The 22,106-nt window shown below is 39.3% G+C and overlaps 1 protein-coding gene across 1 annotated transcript in view; it reads right to left on the bottom strand.

Annotated features, from left to right (window-relative positions):
• ADGRL4 (adhesion G protein-coupled receptor L4) overlaps window positions 1-21,142 on the bottom strand; it is a 109,676-nt gene extending 88,534 nt beyond the window's left edge. Inside the window, exons 1-2 of the mRNA XM_072754786.1 lie at window positions 20,992-21,142; window positions 18,409-18,558 (exon numbers count right to left, since the gene is read on the bottom strand). Of these exons, the coding sequence (XP_072610887.1) occupies window positions 18,409-18,558; window positions 20,992-21,013 (172 nt within the window). The 5' untranslated portion in view covers window positions 21,014-21,142. The remainder of the gene's footprint in view (window positions 1-18,408; window positions 18,559-20,991) is intronic.
• Between the last annotated feature and the right edge of the window lie 964 nt (window positions 21,143-22,106).

Raw genomic sequence — 22,106 nt, 5'->3', positions numbered from 1 at the left:
TTCCCCACCACGGAAGAATTCAAAATAGCATGCTAGAATGCTCTAGATGCCAAACCTGTGTCTGTGCCTACACGTAACGCAGAATCTTCTTCTGCTCTGTACCCTGCACTTAGCCTGGGGGTCCCTTTCCTGAGCTTGATTCCATCCATTTGTTTCTTAATTGAACCTACTCTTCTACTTTTTTCCCTTCATCTATTTTTTTCTCTACTCAATTCTTTTTTTTTTTTAAGATTTTTATTTATTTATTCATGAGAGACACACAGAGAGAGGCAGAGACACAGACAGAGGAAGAGGGAGAAGCAGGCTCCATGCAGGGAGCCCAATGTGGGACTCGATCCTGGGACTCCAAGATCACGCCCTGAGCCAAAAGCTGATGCTCAATCACTGAGCCACCCAAGTGCCCCAGCAACTGTATTTTTTTTTATGTCTATAATTCAGAAATATTGACAAATTAGAATGAAAGTTGCAAAATATATTAGAATTAAAAATAAAAAATTTAAAAGTGAAGAAATTTAAGATATAACCTAGTCCTTTTTTTTTTTTTTTTTTTGCCAAATTATAAAATGGAAAACAAACAAATGCTATCATATCAAGGGTTTAAACACTCTATTTCAGGACATTTTAAAAAAGTTATATTGATCCTCAGCTCTTTGTTAATAATTCTGAAATGACAGATTTAAAAAAAATGAGAGGAGTATATTCAGAGTTAGGAGACCCTAATGGATCAAGTGCTAAGAAGTCTGTTTTGACATTAAAAAAATTAGTTGATATTTAGTTTCAAAAGGATACCTTTTCATTCTTAATCAATTGAATTTGTATTTGGTCTCCTTACTTTTTCATTTATTGGAAAATTTTCCAAGAAATTACAGAGTTCAAATACAATGAATACGTATTTGGTCATCTTGGGTTGACATAGTTAAGCTGTAATCAGAAATGTTGTTGAACTAAATAAAGGTGTCTTGACATATTTCCATTCAAATCTATCCTTATTCGGGATGAGATATATTACACTGATGAATGCTTGGACAACCATGGAAGAGCAGAATCATGAGAGAGGAATTCCAATCATTACTCTCAACCAGTTCCTGTCAGTGAACACACATCACTTTCCCCAGGCACTGAAATTCCTGGTAAGTACTGTCCTGTGAGGTTACTCTATGGATCCGTGATTTCCCTCAGAATTTAAGAATCTACTTGGAGATTATATTAAAAAGTAAGACACCAAATTCTTATCTTTGAAACAATATTGTACAAAACATTGAATCCTTCTACTCTGCAATATTACTTTCCCTCATATTTTTCTCAGAATGATCTAACTCAATGAAAAATAAATATTATTATATTTAATAACCTTATTACATATATAGTGATCTTATATGTATGCAAACATATATATGTTATATATATATATATATATATACTTCTCTATTCTATTAAACTTGATGACAAAGTATCCTGCAAGTCTTTTTAAAAATTGCATAATATTTAAAAACAACTACATATATAGAAATACCTATTTTTCTGTGTCTATTTATCTTTGTATACTTCAAAATACCTAATTTTAGGGCAGCCTGGGTGACTCAGTGGTTTAGCGCCTGCCTTCAGCCCAGGGTGTGATCCTGGAGACCCGGGATCAAGTCCCATATAGGGGTCCCTGCATAGAGCCTGCTTCTCCCTCTGCCTGTGTCTCTGCCTCTCATGAATAAATAAACAAAATCTTTAAAAAAAATAGCTAATTTTAGTTAGATATTTGTTAAATGAAACAAAAATATATAGAATTTGATAAAGGATTTGTTCACATTTTTCTGTAAGCCTTATTTCAAGCAATAAAAAGGCTGAGGAATATTAACATATTTGTTAATCAATAACAATAAACCGTCATAGTATACAAAATAAACTTTACTGAGAATCTATACTTTTTAAATGTTTCTTTCTATACTTTATTAGGTTCTGTGTCTCCAAAGCTTAACATTTATTTTTATTTTGTAATTTTTTAAAAGATTTTATTTATTCATGAGAGAGGCAGAGACCTTGGTGTGTGTGTGTGTGTGTGTGTGTGTGTGTGTGTGTTTAAGTTTTTCTTCAGACAAAGCAAGTCTAAAATATAAATTAAGGATTAACAAGCTGTTAACAAGTGGTAGTAACATGCCCTGATTGCAGATAGGTGCTGAAGTGCACATATGTGTTGCTGTTGATGGGGTTGGAGAAAAGCAGAAGAGCGTTTTGTTATATACGTGTAATGTCTGCACAGAACCTAGCTGATTTAATCTGGTTTTCTGAATGGTTTTGGAAAGTAGAAAGAGAATGAACCTACCAAAACCAGTTTGGCAGAAAGTGATGGATGGCTTTAGATTAATAACAGTCATCATTTACGGGGGTCTTTCCACCCAGCCAGTGCCATAACTAAGTGCTGTTTTGGTATCACCTCCTATAATCCTCAAAAAATATTTTGATGTTGATAAAACTATTTATATGGTGAAGAGTAGAAACTGGTCCAAATCTGATTATAGGTAAATGACAGAATCAGGATTTAAGCCAATGGATGGCTTCCTCAGAGGGCTCTGCTTCTTTCATGGCCCTGCTTTCCATAAGCTATAATTCTACTTTTGAGCCATCTTGGTTGAAATTGTGAACAGTGTCTGAATCTAAAAAGTCGAGGCCCATATTTTCATCTTCTGAAACCAGCTTCAAAATAAATTATAGCCATTCCTTTTCTCTTCTATATTTATTATCTGTACTTGATATCCTAGTTTTGAATACTTACCATATGTCAAAATTTTATTTTAAATTCTACTCTTTAAATGTATCAAGCATTCATTTTCTTTTAAGTGTTGTTATAAAGATAATTTATTTTCCATAAATAGAGGAATAGATCTACAAATATTAAGGCATTAGTAGTAGCATGTCCTTGGATCACAATGTATGAATCACTATAATCTTTTATTAAAACTGTATCACCAATAATGAACAAGATTGAAGTTTTCTTATCATAACAATGAAATTAAGTCAGATTAACTCTATACTTATTTATTCTTAAAGCGACTACCTGATTTTTTTCCAAAGGATAAATATAAAGAGATCATTGACTATAAAACAACAATTAATGCCTCTACTGAAAATTTTCTGACATATTTGTCTACTAATAAACTGAAATTCAAAGTCCAAAACACATTTAAAAAACCATTCTTCTCCACATGGTATTCCATTATGAAACTGCAGCAATGAACATAACATTAGTTGAACAAACATAACACTATAATCAAGCATCTGCTTGCCTTCCTGCATTGCATATACAGCAGAGATTTGTTGTAGTTTTTTTTCAGTATTCTCAATAGGTTTCTGTGTTTATACAGGTCCAGGAATTATCTTCAGAACTTATCCTCCATATGGCACCAGGAAATGTGGCATAAGAACCTTTCTGACACAAAGGATATACAATTCTTTTATTTCAAAATATCACAAAATTGCCCTAAATACAAAACTGTCAAACAAGTGTTAGAACCACCTCCACCTCTGTTTAATCTCATCAAAATTGATTTAGTTGTCTGTATATGTTAACTCCGATTCTCAAAAAAAATGCACAGACCAGCACATTTCTTCCCTCAAATTCTAAATATAAAACACAACTTAATTATATTTTTAATAGTAAATTATTTAAGACTTAAGATGTGTTCTTGTTAAGCAGAGGGCCAACAGTGTGAAGGTACTCCATAAACATGACCCAAATTTTGATTCTTATGTTATATCCACGAAAGAGAAATAAAGTAGAGATGTCCCCGTCGCTGATAATTCTGTATAGATAAGTGATCTGCTTAGTTTAGTTTAAAGAATCTCATGGGGATTATATATCTGGGCACTCTTTTGGGAAGATTTTCCAAATTGCACAATTTAAGTCTTGTCTGCAATCCATTTCTCCTGTGCGAGCACAACCTGAGTCAATACTTGTTAAGTAAGCTGATATTTAAGACATATAAAAGACACTGACAATGTAACTACCTTCATTCTATTTTAATATCTTAAAAACTACATTCTAAAATTTGTGAATAATATCAATAACAAACTTTATTTATGTTTTAATGGGCTCATGTGCATATGCTTTCTTATTTTTGGTTTTATAAATATAGACTTTAAAATATTAGGAAGTATAAATTATTGGATTTAATTCATAAATAAGATCACTCTTAAATAACTTAAGGCGCTCCACCTTCAGTATAGTAAGCCAACTAGAGAAGAGTAGTTTCTTCCTTATATGAGTAACAAAGTGATTAACTTGCCAGTTCAATGCGAAAGAGTAATATAGGTTCCACGTACGTATGGTTTCTTAAATCTAGTCAAGACACATTGCCAGATATTTCAATTAATGTGTAGCAAGGTCACAAAATCAATTTCTTATCAGCCAAAAACACTCATACAGTAAATTTTATTTTCAAACCATAATCTCTAAATTAAATCTGTGTACCCAAAAAATACAGTACAGAAGCTCAGTCATTGGGTTTTCTTCCTGATAGCATTTTCACAAATGGCACAAGGCTTTGTATGCTATATATAGCCTACAATGTTTGGTTAGATTCTAATCTTCCTACAGAAAGTCATTATCTCTTTCCATGGCAAATAAAGGACCACAGTGTTAATTTCCTCCTTCAAGTAAGTACTAGGTTTGAACAGTTCTGACATTCTATATTCCGGCAATTTATTTGGGAATTTTTAAACAATTATAAAGAGAATCTCTGAAACTAACCAGACTTCTTGGTAATAGAAATTAATGATCTAAACATAAAGTTGTGGGGAAAATCATGTTAATATAGAAAACAGCAGCACTTTGCAGTTAATCCACATAAAGGCACTTTGTAGGAATTGAGCTTGTCTGACCAATGACACTCAAGATAATCACATTTTTAATGAAAACGCTTTGACTTGAATATAAAACACCACATCTGTTAAATTCAGGGGTTGAAGTTCTTTCTCTATATTCCAATTTCTTAAACTGAATCTTTTTTTCTCCTAATATTCTCATTCTCACCTTACTCACAACTACATATAAGACTATAGTAATTTAAGTGTTAGTACCTTTTATCTATATTCAGTGGCAATGGACCAAAATAGTTACAGGAACTATTTCAATAGTCTTGCCTCAATATTTTAATATTCAGAAAATTGCAATTTTCATGCCAGATGAGAATGCTGTGTTCTAGGTTTTTTAATACTGCGAATGTCTGAGATATTTATATAAGGGCTGTATCCACTACACAGTGGCATTTTCTCTTACAGCTGACTAACAAATTATACAAATCTACTGTAAATTCAGATCCTTGGGACCAAGATGATGTTTGATGGTTGATAAAATACAGCATATGAAACTGTATCTGAAGCAGACAGGAAATAGAAAATTATCTGAGATAATACATTTAGAGTTGTTCAAATCATTTTCCCCACAGCCTCCTAAACATGTAATCTTTTTATGTGATTTCAGCACTGCTAAATGGAATGAAAAGAATCTTTTCTAGAGCAAGAAAGTGAGTAACTCTTGGGAAGGTTAAAATAAATTATTTTTATCAAAACATTTTTGTAGATGGAGACAACGTTTTCTTTATAATCTTTATATTTCGGAAGTATCAAAATTCTAATGAGATTATTTAAAGTTATAGAAAATAAGAATATTTTATTTCTTCCCATTTCATGTGATCATTTATTCTATTTTAATCCAATTTAGAGCTTGATAGAAAGCAAAATGAAACAACAATCCTTCACTTTGTACACATTAATGCAAAAAAGGTAAAACTTCATATTAAATATTTAACTAAAAAATAAACATGATTTCATGTAAAGTTGTACTTTAAAAGGTCAGCTCATTGGAAGAAGCAATAAATATGAGACAGGTGTTTTTAATAACACAGAGATTAAAATTCTTTTTTCCAATTAAAGAAAGAACTATCAAAGTACTAGTATTATTGAGAGTACAAATATCATTTTTAAGTGCCAATAATTTCACACTTCCTAGGATTTTTGTGAAAGAGCCGTTTTTGATACATAAGACACCAAAGGAAATACCATAGTCAACGTAACTCCTGGGACTCTACAGATGAAGACCAGGGGGCCTCAAAACTAGGGGACCATCACAAAGAATTAGTGACTTTAAAAGCCCTGCCTTAATACATGCTACTTCCTAATTCGTGAAAGTGCTCAAAAGAGCAATAAGTAAGTTAATGAGTATCCATTCTTGTATAGAAGATCACTCAAAATGAAGTAGGAAACAAAGATAGTGCGGAAAAAAGTATATGAAGATACTCGCTGATCATCCCTGCAAATTTTTCATCTGGATATAACAGAATCTCATTATTTACAGCAAAATATTTGTGAAGATTATCTTAGGTATGATCCTAAGACCAAGATAGCCTTTCACAATGTATAAAATTCAGCCAAATCTGAGTGCGGATTCAATCAATGGAAATATCATCTGTGATGTCTTAATACATTTGGCACAGGCAAGGAACAATAAAAATAGTGTGTATCAACTTGTCAGAATAGCCACTGAAAACCAATTCATAATATTTTATAGATTTGATCCAAGAAATTTTGGTAGTTTCCAAGGATACAATCAAGAATAAGAACCAGTCCCTGTCTCCAAACAGCCGTCATTATTGAGATACTTCCGGGGACTACTGAAAAGCAAGTAGACCCCATCCAAACTTACTCCAACATTATGTATAAATGTAAAGATAAAAAAGAAATTATAAAGAGAACATGAAAAAAAAAGAAACAATTATTCTTAATAGATAGAAATGACAAAACCTTGCAAAGACAACAGCATGTGTCTTACATAATGAGTCTTGGTTTATAATAACCAATAACATGGAAAGTGCCCAGTTTCTCCCCTGAACACCACATAATTGATTATCTTGTCCCATTTATTGAGCCTGACACAAGGCCACATTGATGCCTGTAAATACAGGTAACCCTCAGAGGGGAGAAATTTGGCTCCAGGTTTCCAGCAGAGAGACCTGGACCTCTGGTCAATGCCCTTCTCACCATCCCTGGCTCATCACATATTTGTAAACACACAATTATCAGCATTCTTTCGGAATTGCAACACAAGGACAAGTTCCATTTGTAGCATTTTGTTCCAGATGTTTGTTAAATGGCGATCATAAAAGCCCATGAATCACAACCCACTTCCCTACAAAATGGATATGCACACCATCTTACTCAAAGGGGGTACACTCAATCATGTAAGACAGAAACTAAACCTCTCTAAAAGGAGAGCAAATATAGAAATCAAGATTTGATAGCCTTGTTTGTTTTTAATGGTTCAAATGACTCTAATACAGTACTGATCTTGCTGATTACGTTATATTTAATAGCTAACTCTTCAGCACTGCCATAAAGGAGGGTTCACTGAAGATTTGTCCAGAATTTCTTCCAATGGTGGAAGCCATTAGAGAAAACAAAAAAATAAGTGTCATCTATGTGCCAGTCTCTATTCATTCGTAGCACCTGCCTAGAGAAGAATTTTGAGGTCCCATTCTGGCTCAGCAGGAAAGAGTATCAGGATGTGATGAGCATGAGTTGGAAGAAGGAAGGGAGCAGAAGGAGTAGATGAAAGCATTGCTTGCATTGGTCATGCCAGTTCCAGAGATCAGAGTTTTAAAAAGCAGAGTCATGCAATGAAAAGTATACTGAGTATAGAGGCAAGAGAGTAAAATCTAAACCTCTTTCACTTTGAGGTTTCAAATAAAGCTCCAAATCCAGGCTAGTTACCCTAAAATTGACTGAAGTGAAAATTAACCACAGTTCAAATACATGCCTCCCAATAATATAATCAAATAGATTTAAAACTGGAAGAGGATAGTGTCCTAGTGAAATCTGCTCATTTCACAGAGAAACAGGCTCAGACGCACTGTGTGACTTATCATGAGAATTCCAGTCGAACAGGACTAGAATATTTATAACAAGTTTGGAGACCTTAGAACAGCAATATTTATGTCAGAGAATCTAGGAACTAGGGCATGACATACTAGGAAGACTCCAATTTATAGGGCTTGGTCTTACCTACTGGAATATAAGGGCATAAGGGATGGATCTACTAATGGGAACTTGAAAAATAAGACTTTGGTTTATTATTAATTTTTTTTAGACTTTGGTTTAAAAATTACTTTATTTTTAAGATAATGATTAATACCACAGGATTTCTGAAATACACTCCCCTTCCCTTCCTTAGTCTCAGAAAAGGAATTAAACGAAGCAGAGGTTAAATGAAAGTGGATAAGTGCAGAAATAAGGCTCAGAGTTTTGCTAAAAATGTTTCCTATAGTGGGCATCTATGTTTTTAGGCATCATGCACTCTCCTGATGGCAACAGCCACCCCAATGTCCTTTCTCGCATTCTGTCCCTATGATTTGCATAGGTTTTCACCCTGGGCTCCAGGAACTGAGCAGCCTGCTGATAAGTCAGTCAGTATATTCCATTATTATTTAAGGGCATAAAGGTAATAAACAACCTGAATGTATAAATAAAAGTGACAGGTTATGAAGTAAACTATACTCCTCTTTTATAGCAGTGTTATCAATCAATAGGCATTCCTCAAGCATAAGCTGAGAAGTGAAGGCACAAACATATTTAGGAGAAGATAGGAGGGAATTAGAAAGCTCTTTTAATTGAAGATTCATGTCTTTCTTGAGCTCTGCGAAATTGTCAGATCTTTTATTATTTCCTCTGCTAAATCTTGTCTGATCCTTTCTTCAATAAGACTTCTATTAAATGGATATCAGGTTCGCAGCGTGTCTGGTCCTGTTTCCTAGTTTTGTTCTCATATTTTTCATCTGAGCTTTTTAGTTCTGCAATACATTGGGTATTACTTCTCAGCCCTTCTGCTATATATTATCAACTCGATTTGGGAATAATATTGATCAAATGATAAATAACATTTTATTGGAGGAGAAAAATACATTAGGTGTGTCTGCCAGGAATCATCAAAAAGTATTAGCCGGTGAATTCAGGAAATCACTTGGGAAAACAGACAACATGGGGAGACTGTATATGGGCTGCATATTAATGACATTAGGATGTGAAAACCACAGATAAATCACACAATTAGGATCGGAAATCACACTGGCTACCCTGTTTCACTTTTGAGATAAAGCATGGAAAGAATTTGGGAGAGGTCTTGGCACTGATGAAGGAAAAGATCACACAAGGGGGGAAATTGTGTTATAAAAAAGGGTGATTGTGCTGAGCTGATCAGCTCAGAATATCTTGACTTATGGAGTCCTGACGTATCTTGCACTGATGGGTTAATACATTTTATATTTGTAGCTTTTCCTGTTCTATGTGTGATCATCCTGGTAGGAGAGGAAACCCAGGAATGGAGACTTTAGTCTCAATCTTCTGGTGATTTGTAAGCATTGGTTTGCATTACTGCCAACCTTACTGGCTTATTGTCTTGGTGCCCCTTGCTGCAAAATGAGAAGCACAGGAGGAGAAAAAGGGTACGAGGAATTGAGCAGCAAAAAGGTTTTAAGATATATGGAAGAAGAAAGTATTTTGTGGTATGATAGTTCCTTCATACACAGAAGCCTATTTTAGTTGTTTTGTTTGTTGGATGCAAATCTTTCCAGAATCACTTGGAAGATTTAAGCTAGACTCTTCTCTTCAACCACTTTTTTCTTCCTAAAGGTATCCTTTTCCAGGCCAATTGTTCTATTTATTCATCTTTGTGTTCGTATTTTTGGCTTTTCTCCAATGACTGCTTATCCTTACGTGACCTTCATGTTTTTAATTAAAGAACAATGTTGATTATCACAGGTAGCTTGGCTCAAGTTCTGTCTGCTGGCCATTCCGACCCTTTTAGTGCAAGAGAGTTCAGAATTCCCCATAGGGGGGTGGGGGGAGGAGGGGGAGAGAACAATTTCCAAACATTCTTCCAGGTAGCATAGACTGGGAAGTAAGACATCAATTTTTACTCTCAAGCATTCCTTCCAGGCAGATGCCCACGTTTCCTGTGAGGGTATTTTTTCCTTGGCTTTACTTGGGATTAAACACAAATGGGGAATAAGAAGCCCAATCAGCTCAACCTCTGGAAAATAATGTCTAAACCAGTCACCGAGATTGCCACTCCCTTTCCAGGAAGGGGATAGGATTATCACCACAAGGAAATGGAGCCATTTTCATGGAAGCCTTCTCTGTGTACACTGGGCTGCCTGCTTTCGTGCCCCTGGATTCTGCTTGGAGTTGGCTTCTCCAAGTGCAACTTCTCATGCCCAACTTCCTGGCCTCCATTTCACTGGTTTTATTATCAGTCCACTGGGCTTTAAGGAGGTGGAGGTAACACAAGTTCAACAATTGTATCTGATCTATGAGTTTCATCAAGATAATGAAACTTAGAAATTGTTTTCACTTCCCTGCATTTATTCCTACTGTATTTTAAACGGTAAATACACACCTCTTGCTTTTTTTCTTTTTGATCAATTGTTTTGAGAGGGTAGTGGGGAAGAAAAGCAGATTCGAGGTAGGGAGCTGGAACGAAAACAATTCATTTTTGTCTCAGCGAGGTTCAGTTTCCTTGTTTGCAGACTTACTTCACAGAGAAGTTTGAGACCTGTAAAAAGCCATAGTTGGAATGTGTTTTCATGGGAAAATGATTTAATCTACAAATTGAGGATAATACTAGCCCTTATTTTGGAGAGCTGTTATGAGGATTAAATTTATAAATTTATAAAAATCATGTAAAGTGTGTAGCTTACAGAAAGCACTAAAGTCAACATCACCATTATGAGTCTTTTTGGTAAATAAACTATAAATATGAAAGTTATTTAAACTAGGAAGAAGAGAAATAATAGAAAAATGGATAATGAGAAGACTGGATCATTTTGCTTCAGAAATAAGCAGGGGTTGGCTGTGAAGTATGTTGATGTCCTATAAAACTGGAGCTATCCCAGGACAAAGGAAATATCATCAATTTTGCCACATAGTTTCCAAACTTAAAATATTGATGAAAGATCGGAGCTAGAGTAAACAAAGCAGGAAATTGGGACTTGGTGACTTACTTTGTGGTATTGAAGGTGCTAAGTCTATCGTCCCTTTGCTCTTATTTCTACCAGTATTTTTCTTGAAAAGTGAGAGAGGATTAAAATGTATGAAAATTCTACATTTAGAGCACAATTTCCATTTAATTTTAATTTCCTAGCAGCTCCTAAAGATACGGCTAACAGAAAGTATAAGATGGCACAGCTGCCATGTTCACTTTGCATGCAAAATGGAAACTAATTCTAGAAAAACAATACCCATTTTTTAGTAATGCCTTATCATCAGCACACATTATATGATGTGTGTATATATATATATATATACACAAACACACACAACATATTTATACACACACACACACACACACACACAATTATGAACCGATCTTTAACCTGAGGTAAAAAACAAAAATGATAGTCTTCACTTTGAAAAAAAAAAATCAGCACTGTAATATAATGTCAAATCAGATGGCAAATCTTATTTGGAATTGATTTTACACAGAATTTTGAACAATTCTTTTTGATTGTTGAAATTAGAACTCAGAGGCAATGTATTTATTTTAATTCCCTATGCTGATTCTGAATATGCAATGAATCCACCTAGATAATACTGATCTAAAAATGATTAAAAATAAATGAGACTTTCACAGGAAGAAAACTTTCCATGATATTTCATTACACATTACTTGGGAAAACCCAAAATCTATGTTCATATTGAATGGTCCTTTAAGATTTCAGACTATTTCTTACTTTATTAAACATTTTTTTTAAATTTTTATTTATTTATGATAGTCACAGAGAGAGAGAGAGAGAGAGAGAGAGAGAGAGAGAGAGGCAGAGACACAGGCAGAGGGAGAAGGCAGGCTCCATGCACTGGGAACCTGATGTGGGATTCGATCCGGGGTGTCCAGGATCGTGCCCTGGGCCAAAGGCCGGCGCCAAACCGCTGCGCCACCCAGGGATCCCTATTTCTTACTTTATTATCTCATTAATTCTTCCAATTATCCTGTGCGATAAATATGAGACAGGTGGATTTTAAAAAGTGATTTCTGAAACAGTCTGCAAAAAATGACATTGTCAAGTCAGATCAGGTAAATGTTTACTTATAAGGCTGTGCAGTTGATTTGGGCACCTGGGTGGCTCAGTCGATAGAAATTGGGCTCTTGGTTTCTGCTCTGGTCCTGATCTCAGGATTGGGAGGTCAAGCCCCACATCTGGCTCTGCACTGAGTGGGGAGTCAGCTTGAGATTCTCTCTCTCCCTCTGCCCACCACACCAACCCCTGCTTGCATGCCTGCTTTGCTTTCTCTCTCTGTAGGTGAATAAATAAAATCTTAAAAACAACAACCACAACAAAACAACTGTGTAGCTCCTCAGCAAAACTCAAATGATGTAAGTAGCAGGTGGGACCAGCACTTTCCTTTTTATTTGTACCATCCTTCATTTCCCTTCCACACCCTCTTTCCCTTTCTTATTGCAATCCTCAGAAGGAGGTGGCTCCTCCTTTTCAGGTAATTTTTAAGTAATATTTAAAGAATATTTGAACAACTGCAGGTGCTAGATGGAAGAAAGGTACATAACATTACAGATTCATCTTCCTTTAGATGTGATACACTAAAAAAAATTCTTGAGGAATTTTTTTTTTTTTTTTTGTAAAACAAATGCATTCTTACACACTCCAAATCATCTTCTTAGGTAAATGAATACTGATATAAACTTGAAAAAGGATAAACTCTGAAGTGCTTCTAGATAGTCAAGTAGCAGGTTTGTTTAAACTGAGGTACATATTTCCTTGGGATTTCTTGTACTGAATGGAAAATGTAACCAATCTAAGAAGTGACAGTCTAAATTAACCCAAGGCTTACATTCCAGGATGCATGATTTCCATGAACTTCCTCTAAATAAATAAAATACCTTTGCCAATTCCAGAAATCGTTTTCCTTGTACTAGAAGTGTGACCTCTTGTGTCTGTTGACAAGAGGGGTTACACAATAGAGAGAACAAACTCTACCACAATAATTATGTGGGATTTCCTCAAAAATATGCATTCCATAAGATGACAAATTCCTTTAACATATAGGAAGAGATAAATAAAAGAAGAAACCATTATAAAAAAAAACTTATAAAAACTTCCTTTAAGCTAATATTCTATTTTTATTTTTTATTTTTTTTAAGATTTTATTTATTTACTTGACAGAGAGAGAAAGAGCACAAGTAGGGGAGCAGCAGAGGGAGAGGGAGAAGCAGGAGGGAGCCCTAAGGGGGACTTGATCCCAGGACCCTGAGACCATGACCTAAGCCAAAGGCAGACACTCAACAGCCTAACTGACTAAGAAACTCAGATGCCCTAATATTATATTTTTAAAAGGAGAAGGAAGAAAGGACTTGAATCGTTTAAGTGTTGCTGGTCACATTTCTATTACAGAAATTACTAATGGTCATTTTGTTAAAATTTTAAAACTGCAGTTGCTTTTTGTAGGACAGAGTCTAGATAGTACATCTGACTGTGTTAACTGATGACACATGACACACACGCACACGTTTTGTGTGCTTTGCATCTGTTCTGATGACGTTTGGTTTGCCCATTTTCACGAGCATCCTCTTTATTACTAAACACAACCTGCTGTGGAAAGAATCACACGTCCTCAGTGCTTATCCTGCAGGCTGGACAGAACCATGAGAGCAGGATTGTTTTAATTAGTATTTCTTCCATATTCTGAACCCATCGACCATTTCTTCTTGGTACCTCTTAGATAGCTACCGTGACACTGTTCCCTCTACATTGACCAGTGTCACAATGCTCTCTAGTTTATTACAATATCCTTCCAGTTGAATTTTACAAGCATATATATGGTTATTAGATAATGATGAAAAACTGTTTTTTAAGCATAGAGTATGTCTCCCTGAGTGCAGGCACTGAGATTTCATTATTTCTTATAAAGAGCTTGTGATGTTGCTCGTATTAGGCATGTCCCAAACTATGAAAGATTTTTATGCACGCGTACAAGCTGTCAGTTACAGCCTTCCTGACCTTTCCTATCCTCGCCTGGGTCAACTGTTTTCCTCCTCCCCACTTGAGCTCCACCCAACTTCCCAAAACACAGCACCACTTAATAAGTTTGTATGAGAGTAGAGAAGAGAGTCTATCTTCCCCCCTACACACCCACACCCACATCGTACAGCACCCTCCCCCTAGTTCTCGCTTCTCACCACTTCCAGCTCAGATTACTTCAGCTCAGGCAATGTTATGTTTCGTGTGTATAGAAAGATTCTTTCAACTCTTCCAACCTTCCTTCCCTTATAAAACTTTCCTAATTACCCAGGGGAGATGGGATGTCTCACTTTCCAGATTTATAACTGTGCCCCAGAGAGTAACACCAACACCGTGCTGAGAAGCATAAGACAGAGCAACACTAATATATGCTTGGAAGACTAAAATAACTTCAATTTGGGGAAAATCTCATCAACAATTTCAAAAGCCTTTAAATGTACCCCTAAATTTCTACACAAACACTTCTCCATCTTGTGTCCTAAAATAGCCTTGTATAAGTGTGTAAATAAATTCCTCTTAACACCTCAGTAAAGTTGTTGAAAATAATAACTACATTCCTGTGAAAATGATACTGTTTTACCAATTTGGTTTAAAAGCCTATAATACACTCATTACGTCAGGTGGCATTTTTGGTAATCTTTTTTTTTTATTTTTTATTTTTTTCATTTTTGGTAATCTAGAGAAGGTTGAGATCCCTAGGGTTTGAATCCTAGCTTTGTCACAATAGCCTTAGGACACTGAGAAACTCAAGCTTTCAGAGTCCTGCTTCTCTCACACCAAAAAGCTATGATGTGGAGCTCAAGAGAGCTAGCGATAACCAGTCTGAATGGTGTTTGTAAATAAAAGACAGTATCTGTACTTTTTATCCCAAAAGCTTATTAAGAAAATTAAAATATATTGGGTAGAAGTGACATAAACTATAGTGAATTGTACAAAGTACTACTGTTTGTATAAGTTAGATTGACCCTTGTTAATTTATTCTTATGCTACCTCGTGGGGTCATCGTTCTCACATGTCCAATTTGTCATGTGAGTCAGCTATGTAATACTTGCCAATGGCTCTTCTTTGTTAAGAGAATAAAGTCTATATCTTGACATCCCAACTCAATTCCTACTGTCCCCTCAGCCAATATACCCTGTGAAATACATCCAGCATGCAATACCTGGGGCTCCTTCAAACACACTGCACACGTTAAACTCCTAGGCCTTGTTACTATTGATTCCTTTTGCCTGACTTTGTTACTTTGTCGATCTTAATCAATCCTTTTTGGCGCCTGCCTTTGGTCCAGGGCGCGATCCTGGAGACCCAGGATCGAATCCCACATCAGGCTCCTGATGCATGGAGCCTGCTTCTCCCTCTGCCTGTGTCTCTGCCTCTCTCTCTCTATGACTATCATAAATAAAAATAAAATAAATTTAAAAAAATCCTTTTTATTCTTCAATTCTCAGCCTAAATATCACCCTCACTTGGAAAGGTCCCCCTGCAGTCGGTTACACATGTCAAATTTACCTGTATTTATACATTTTATGCAATTGCATCAAGCCTTTCATGTAGTTCTGTAACTGTCCCCAGATGTCCTGGAAAACACGGCTGATTTCTTATTTATCATTTTAATCCAAAGACCTAGTAGTATCTGCTAGGCAGAGGCCTTATGGTCAAGCATAGTGAGAAAGAGTACAGGCTCTGGAGACAGACTTAGGCTCAAACCTTAGCTCTACCACTTATCTGTTGCATCACTTGTGATATTCACTTTGCCTTTCTAACACTCATTTTTTTATATATAAAGTGAGAATAATAATAGATGAAGGAGCTGTGCTAATTAATATCTGAGACTTAGTGCATGGTAGATATTAGCTACCTTGATGTGATGGTCATGATGATGATGATGATGATGATGAAAATAATAAGTATTTATTCAATAAAAAGATAATTAAATGAAATAAAGTCACTATTACTAAAACTTGTTTCTCTGGGACCAGGTTATTGAAATTCTAAATGACTTGTTCAAAACTAGCTCTTGGAACAGAGTACATTTAGTGAGGTCTGGTTATTACTATAGCATTTACTTGGCAGGTCTCTGAGGGAGCCAAATTTGCTGGAGGTGGGGAAGATGATGGTAATGATACCAAAAAGAAACTAACTTTTATTTCTCAAGAAGTAGACATCCTGGGGATCTCTGGGTGGCTCAGCGGTTTAGCGCCTGCCTTTGGTCCAGGGCGTGATCCTGGAGTCCTGGGATTGAGTCCCACATCAGGCTCCCTGCGTGGAGCCTGCTTCTCCCTCTGCCTGTGTCTCTGCCTCTCTCTCTCTCTCTCTCTCCGTGTCTCTCATTGATAAATAAAATCTTAAAAAAAAAAAAAAGAAGTAGGCATCCTGGGTAACAAAAGTGCAGTCTGGTTATTATTGACCTAATACCAATTTTAAAGAACGGTACGAAAAGATGAAGAAAGCCAAGACTCTTCACACCAAATACATAACCTAGACTATTCAGCAGTTGAGAACACAATATTTTAATTCTAAAAAGCATATCAAATATGCTTATGGAGAAAAATGTCAAAAATTTATCAGTGGATTCAGAAAAGGTGACAAAGGTGAGAACCACTGTTTGAACAGTTTTAAAGGGGACATTATAAAAAAAATAAAAATAAAAAATAAAGGGGACATTATAAACATCATATAGTGTGAATTATAGCATTCTTTAAATAAGGGACTTAAAAAGAACTTGAAAAGAAAAAAAAATGCTGTTACAAATTGTGTTCTGTGTGAGAAGAAATCACAGGCCAAAAGATCTTGAAGTATTTTTTTTCTTCAACAGAAAGTATTTTCTGCCCTTCAGCTGACTATTGACTTAGCAGGGGAAACAAAAAAAAAAAAAAAAAAAAAACAAGTGCCCTGGATAATGGGAGATGTGTTTAAAAAAATCATTAAAAAGATGATTATAATCTATTTAGCTGCTGAAGGTCCAAATTGTGAAAAATTATTGATGTTAATGACGGTAATCATGACAGTTGAAAAGTATCTAAATAACAAAAAGGCAACACCATTTTTGAGCATTATGGTACAATTTGTAATGATTAGCGGAAAAGCACACTAATATGTTTGATGCAATATTTTGAAGGTCACTCGACATTCAACTTGCCATAATGCCATTAAATTAAATAGACAATAAAAATCTAAGATTATTTATAGAAAGAATTTTGTAGTGCTTGTAGAATAGTATATTACAAATCCCGGCTGTATGTACAAGCAGAAACGCCTGATCTAATGCACCATTAAGCAACTGTAGCTGTGCTCTACATTTTTTAAACATTAAACTAATTATGATGAGGTTTAGTCTTACTATGTACTGCATATTTAATCTTTTTTAAGAGCCTATCAAATTGAATCACGAGATACAACTTGTTTACGCTATAAGCAAACACATGCAATATTAACAATGTACAATATCCTGGCTTAATTAGAAAAAGTCCATGTTATCTTAAATACATTTAGGAGTATAAAACCACACAGTTCTAATTTGAACTTGTCATTTAATTATATTTTAAAACTAATTTATATGACTTGGAACTATTTTCTTTTTTTTTTTTTCCTTCTTTCTCTCTCTGCTACACAGAATATTTTTCCATTGACCCAGTTAAAACTGAGATTCTACTAAAAATGAAAGAGAATAAGGACAGAGTGAGGCTTGAGGGAAGAGGAAGAGTGGCAGTGGAAACCACAGATAAGAAATCACGGAGACGTGATTGTCAGATAGCGTTCTGTTTATCAAGTCAGTGAGCTAAACTGAACCCTGCCAGGACCTTTTCTACTGTTGTTGCTCTGGACTGTAGCCTCAAGTTCTGTAAATGAGATCTACTTTTTTGGAAAAGAATATATTTTAAAAATCCCCCCCCCACCCCCAAGGTATCATGCAGGTCTATAGGCAAAACCCTTGAATCTCTTAATATTGTCCTCAGATTTAGGAAGTCGTACTAAAGAAGGTCCCTGAAGGCAACATAGCAGTATAGCCTAGACTTGATGAATTCTCTGTTCTTTTGTTCCAGAAGGTACTGACTCTGCTCTCTGCAGCTCCGTTTTCCAGCTTCAGTTCAAGGACATTCTTTAATAGTTACACAAAAATAAGATATACACAGACTCCTCAAAAATCAGTCATAGAATATAAATGCTCAAGTGGGAAGTTCAAGCTTATTGTTGAGTTAATTAAGCTATTTGTTTTAAATCAAAACCCTGAAATCAGATAGTTTAATGCAAAACAATTTCTGGACAAGGAAAAAGCAATCACATCAGAATTTAATCTTACAAAACAATCCAAAAGAGGAAAACAATAAAGAGTGTTTACCTTCACAAATCGTGACACCATTTCCTGAAAATCCCATGTTACAGTAACAGGCTTCAACTCCATTCCGTACTTCACATTTTGCATTCGGAAGGCAAGGTGTCTTGGTGCAATTTTGAGCGTAGGAACAATTTAGCAAAATGGAAAAGCCCACTAAGGAAAACAGAGAAATATATCTTTTCAAAAAAAAAAAAAAAAAAAAGGAAAAAGAAAAAAGAAAGAAAAAGTTCCCCTTCCCATTGTTGAGTTAGCCTACATAACACAAGAACCCTTCTTTCTTTCTAGATAAATGGATTATGAGAATTTCCCAAGGGAGTATTTAGCTAAATAACAGCACCAGAGCAAGTAGGCAAAAATATTAGCACTTTTTTCAATCTGTGTTTATCAAATAAATCTCAACAAAGCTATAATGTAATAAACAACCGAGCTCTAGAAAGAAAACAGCATTCCTAGATCACTGGCCTCTTCACTCTGAGGTGAGATATATTTAGAGGGAACTGCGTGGTTATATGGCAATTTTCCTCCTCTGGGAATGATTCTGCAAAGAAATCAAGATGAATTGATTGGTGGGGTCTTTTCAAACTCAAATCTGTGTAATTTTAAGATGAGGAGCAACATACCACCACATCCAGGAGGACAAAATGCAATCATTACTATTATTTTTTTCTGTATTCCAATGTTCTTTTTAAATTCTGCATTTCCCATCATAAAACGTAAGCTACGTTTTCTTTCACTAGGGGAATTCAAGGTAAACTCAGTGTGTTGGTCAAAGACCCATCTTTGGGAAATGAACACCGACACAGATGCGACCAACACAATGAAGCAGAAGGGAGAACCCGACTGAGTTTCAGAGTCATTGGAAACGAAGCTGGACTGTTAAGGAAAAGACAAGGAAAAGCGTGGGCCGATCCTTTTTTACTGTTGTCCAGGGCCTTCTCGAGGAAGGACAGCCGGGAATCCTGCAAGTTAAAGGTTCGCAAAACACTCATGACACATAAACTGTCCTCATCTGGTCACCAGACATTGTTACCCCTTCCATTGGGGATCCCGGAGTCACACAGGGCTGTGTAGACTGTCGAAACCAGAATTAATTCAGCTTCACAGAAGGGATTTATCCTTCTGCACAGCATCATCAAAAAGGTACCCAAAAGGCACCCCCGTCTGGGCTGGCTGTCCCCTTAGAATGCCAGGAAACCTCCCGCAAGTGTCACTGGTTTGGGTTTCCCAGATTTCTTGAAGGGAGATCAGAAAACAAACAAACAAAAAAACAAAGTCCATGTCTGAGATTTTGGGGACTTTGGGGGCTTTGTGACTCTGGGGACTCTGGGGACTCCAGGGACTTTGGGGACTCTGAGGACTCTGGGGACATTGGGGACTCTGGGGACTTTGGGGACTCTGGGGATATTGGGGACTCTGGGGACTCCAGGGACATTGCAGACTTTGGGGACTCCGGGGACTTTGGGGACTCTGGGGACTCCGGGGACTTTGGGGACTTCGGGACTCTGGGGACTCCGGGGACGTTGGGGACTCTGGGGACTCCGGGACTTTGGGGACTTCGGGACTCTGGGGACTCCGGGACTTTGGGGACTCTGGGGACGTTGCAGACTTTGGGGACTCTGGGGGCTCCAGGGACTCTGGGGACTCCGGGGACACTGGGGACTCTGGGGACTTTGGGACTCTGGGGACGTTGCAGACTTTGGGAACTCTGGGGACTCCAGGGACGTTGGAGACTCTGGGGACTCCGGGGACTTTGGGGACTCCGGGACTCTGGGGACTCCGGGACTCTGGGGACTCTGGGACTTTGGGGACTCCGGGTGCTTTGGGGACTCTGGGGACGTTGCAGACTTTGGGAACTCTGGGGACTCCAGGGACGTTGGAGACTCTGGGGACTCCGGGGACGTTGGAGACTCTGGGGACTCCGGGACTCTGGGGACTCCGGGACTTTGGGGACTCTGGGGACGTTGCTGACTTTGGGGACTCTGGGGGCTCCAGGGACTCTGGGGACTCCGGGGACATTGGGGACTCTGGGGACTTTGGGGACTCTGGGGACGTTGCAGACTTTGGGAACTCTGGGGACTCCAGGGACGTTGGAGACTCTGGGGACTCCGGGACTCTGGGGACTCCGGGACTCTGGGGACTCCGGGACTTTGGGGACTCTGGGGACGTTGCAGACTTTGGGGACTCTGGGGGCTCCAGGGACTCTGGGGACTCCGGGGACATTGGGGACTCTGGGGACTTTGGGACTCTGGGGACGTTGCAGACTTTGGGGACTCTGGGGGCTCCGGGGACTCTGGGGACTCCAGGGACATTGGGGACTCTGGGGACTTTGGGGACTCTGGGGACTCCGGGACTCTGGGGACTCCGGGGACTCCGGGGACTCGGGGACTCCGGGGACTCCGGAGACTCTGGGGACTCCGGGACTCCGGGTACTTTGGAGACTCCGGGACTCCGGGACTCCAGTCCCCGGCCCTGAATGCCGAGCTGCAGCGCCGCAGTCCCGGGAGCACCGTCCTGGAGCCCCCTGGAGCCCCCCTGGAGCCCCCCGCCCCCCTCCCCCGCCCGAAGAGCGCGGCCCGGGGGACTCACCTAGGAGCGGGAGGAGTGTCATTGGCGGGGCCGCGGGGCTGCGGGGGCGCGAGTGCGGCGGCGGCGGCGGCGGCGGCAGCTGGGCCCGACGGGCTGGCGGCCCGGCCCCGCTCGTCCCGGTGACGCCGCTTCCTCCGGACCCTTCCGGCCTCGCCGCGGGGGCGCGGGCCAGGGCCGTCGGGTCACGCCCGTCCCGGCCGCGCGGACCCCGGGGGAGGGAGCCTCGACCTGGCGGCGGGCGCGCTGCAGGCCCCCGGGGCCCACACCTGCGTCCGGGGGCGTCCGGGGGCGTCCGGGGGCGTCCGGGGCCCACACCTGCGTCCGGGGCCCACACCTGGGTCCGGGGCCCACACCTGCGTCCGGGGCCCACACCTGCGTCCGGGGGCGTCCGGAGGCGTCCGGGGCCCACACCTGGGTCCGGGGCCCACACCTGCGTCCGGGGCCCACACCTGCGTCCGGGGGCGTCCGGAGGCGTCCGGGGCCCACACCTGGGTCCGGGGCCCACACCTGCGTCCGGGGCCGTCCGGGGGCGTTCGGGGCCCACACCTGGGTCCGGGGCCCACACCTGCGTCCGGGGGCGTCCGGGGCCCACACCTGCGTCCGGGGCGTCCGGGGCGCCCACTCCCCCACTCCCGCACTCGCTGCTCCTTTACTTGCCGACGCGCTTCAGGGCCCCCCGGGGCCGCGAGGCGCTGCGCCCCGGCTCCCAGCAGAGGGCGGGGCCTCACCTTGCGGGACCTCGGGCTTTGGGGGCGCCCCTGGGCGCGGGCCGGTGTGCGCTCCACCCGACCAGGGAGAAGCCGAGTTTCAGAAGGGCACGCCTTGGTCCACACTCATCAAACAAAGTCAGTAAAGTTGACTTAAAGGAGAGGAATGACCGATGTCTGTGCCATCAGGACAAGCCCTTTTCCCTGTCAACAGCTGGGCACAGCTTTTTTGATGTCTCCTGGGCATTCGGTTTAATTCAGCAAACACCTACTGAGAATCTACTTTGCAGAGAGGCTGCACTCTCTGCAACAAGACCAACAAGCCATGGCCCTCAGCGGGGCAATGACCCAGTCTGGTCCCAAGGACCCAAGTCCCACTGATAGAACATTGAGCTCAAACCCATCTGT

This window comes from Vulpes vulpes, chromosome 3 (genome assembly GCF_048418805.1).
Source record: "Vulpes vulpes isolate BD-2025 chromosome 3, VulVul3, whole genome shotgun sequence".
NCBI lineage: Eukaryota > Metazoa > Chordata > Mammalia > Carnivora > Canidae > Vulpes > Vulpes vulpes.
This window is presented reverse-complemented; position numbering and strand designations above follow the sequence as displayed.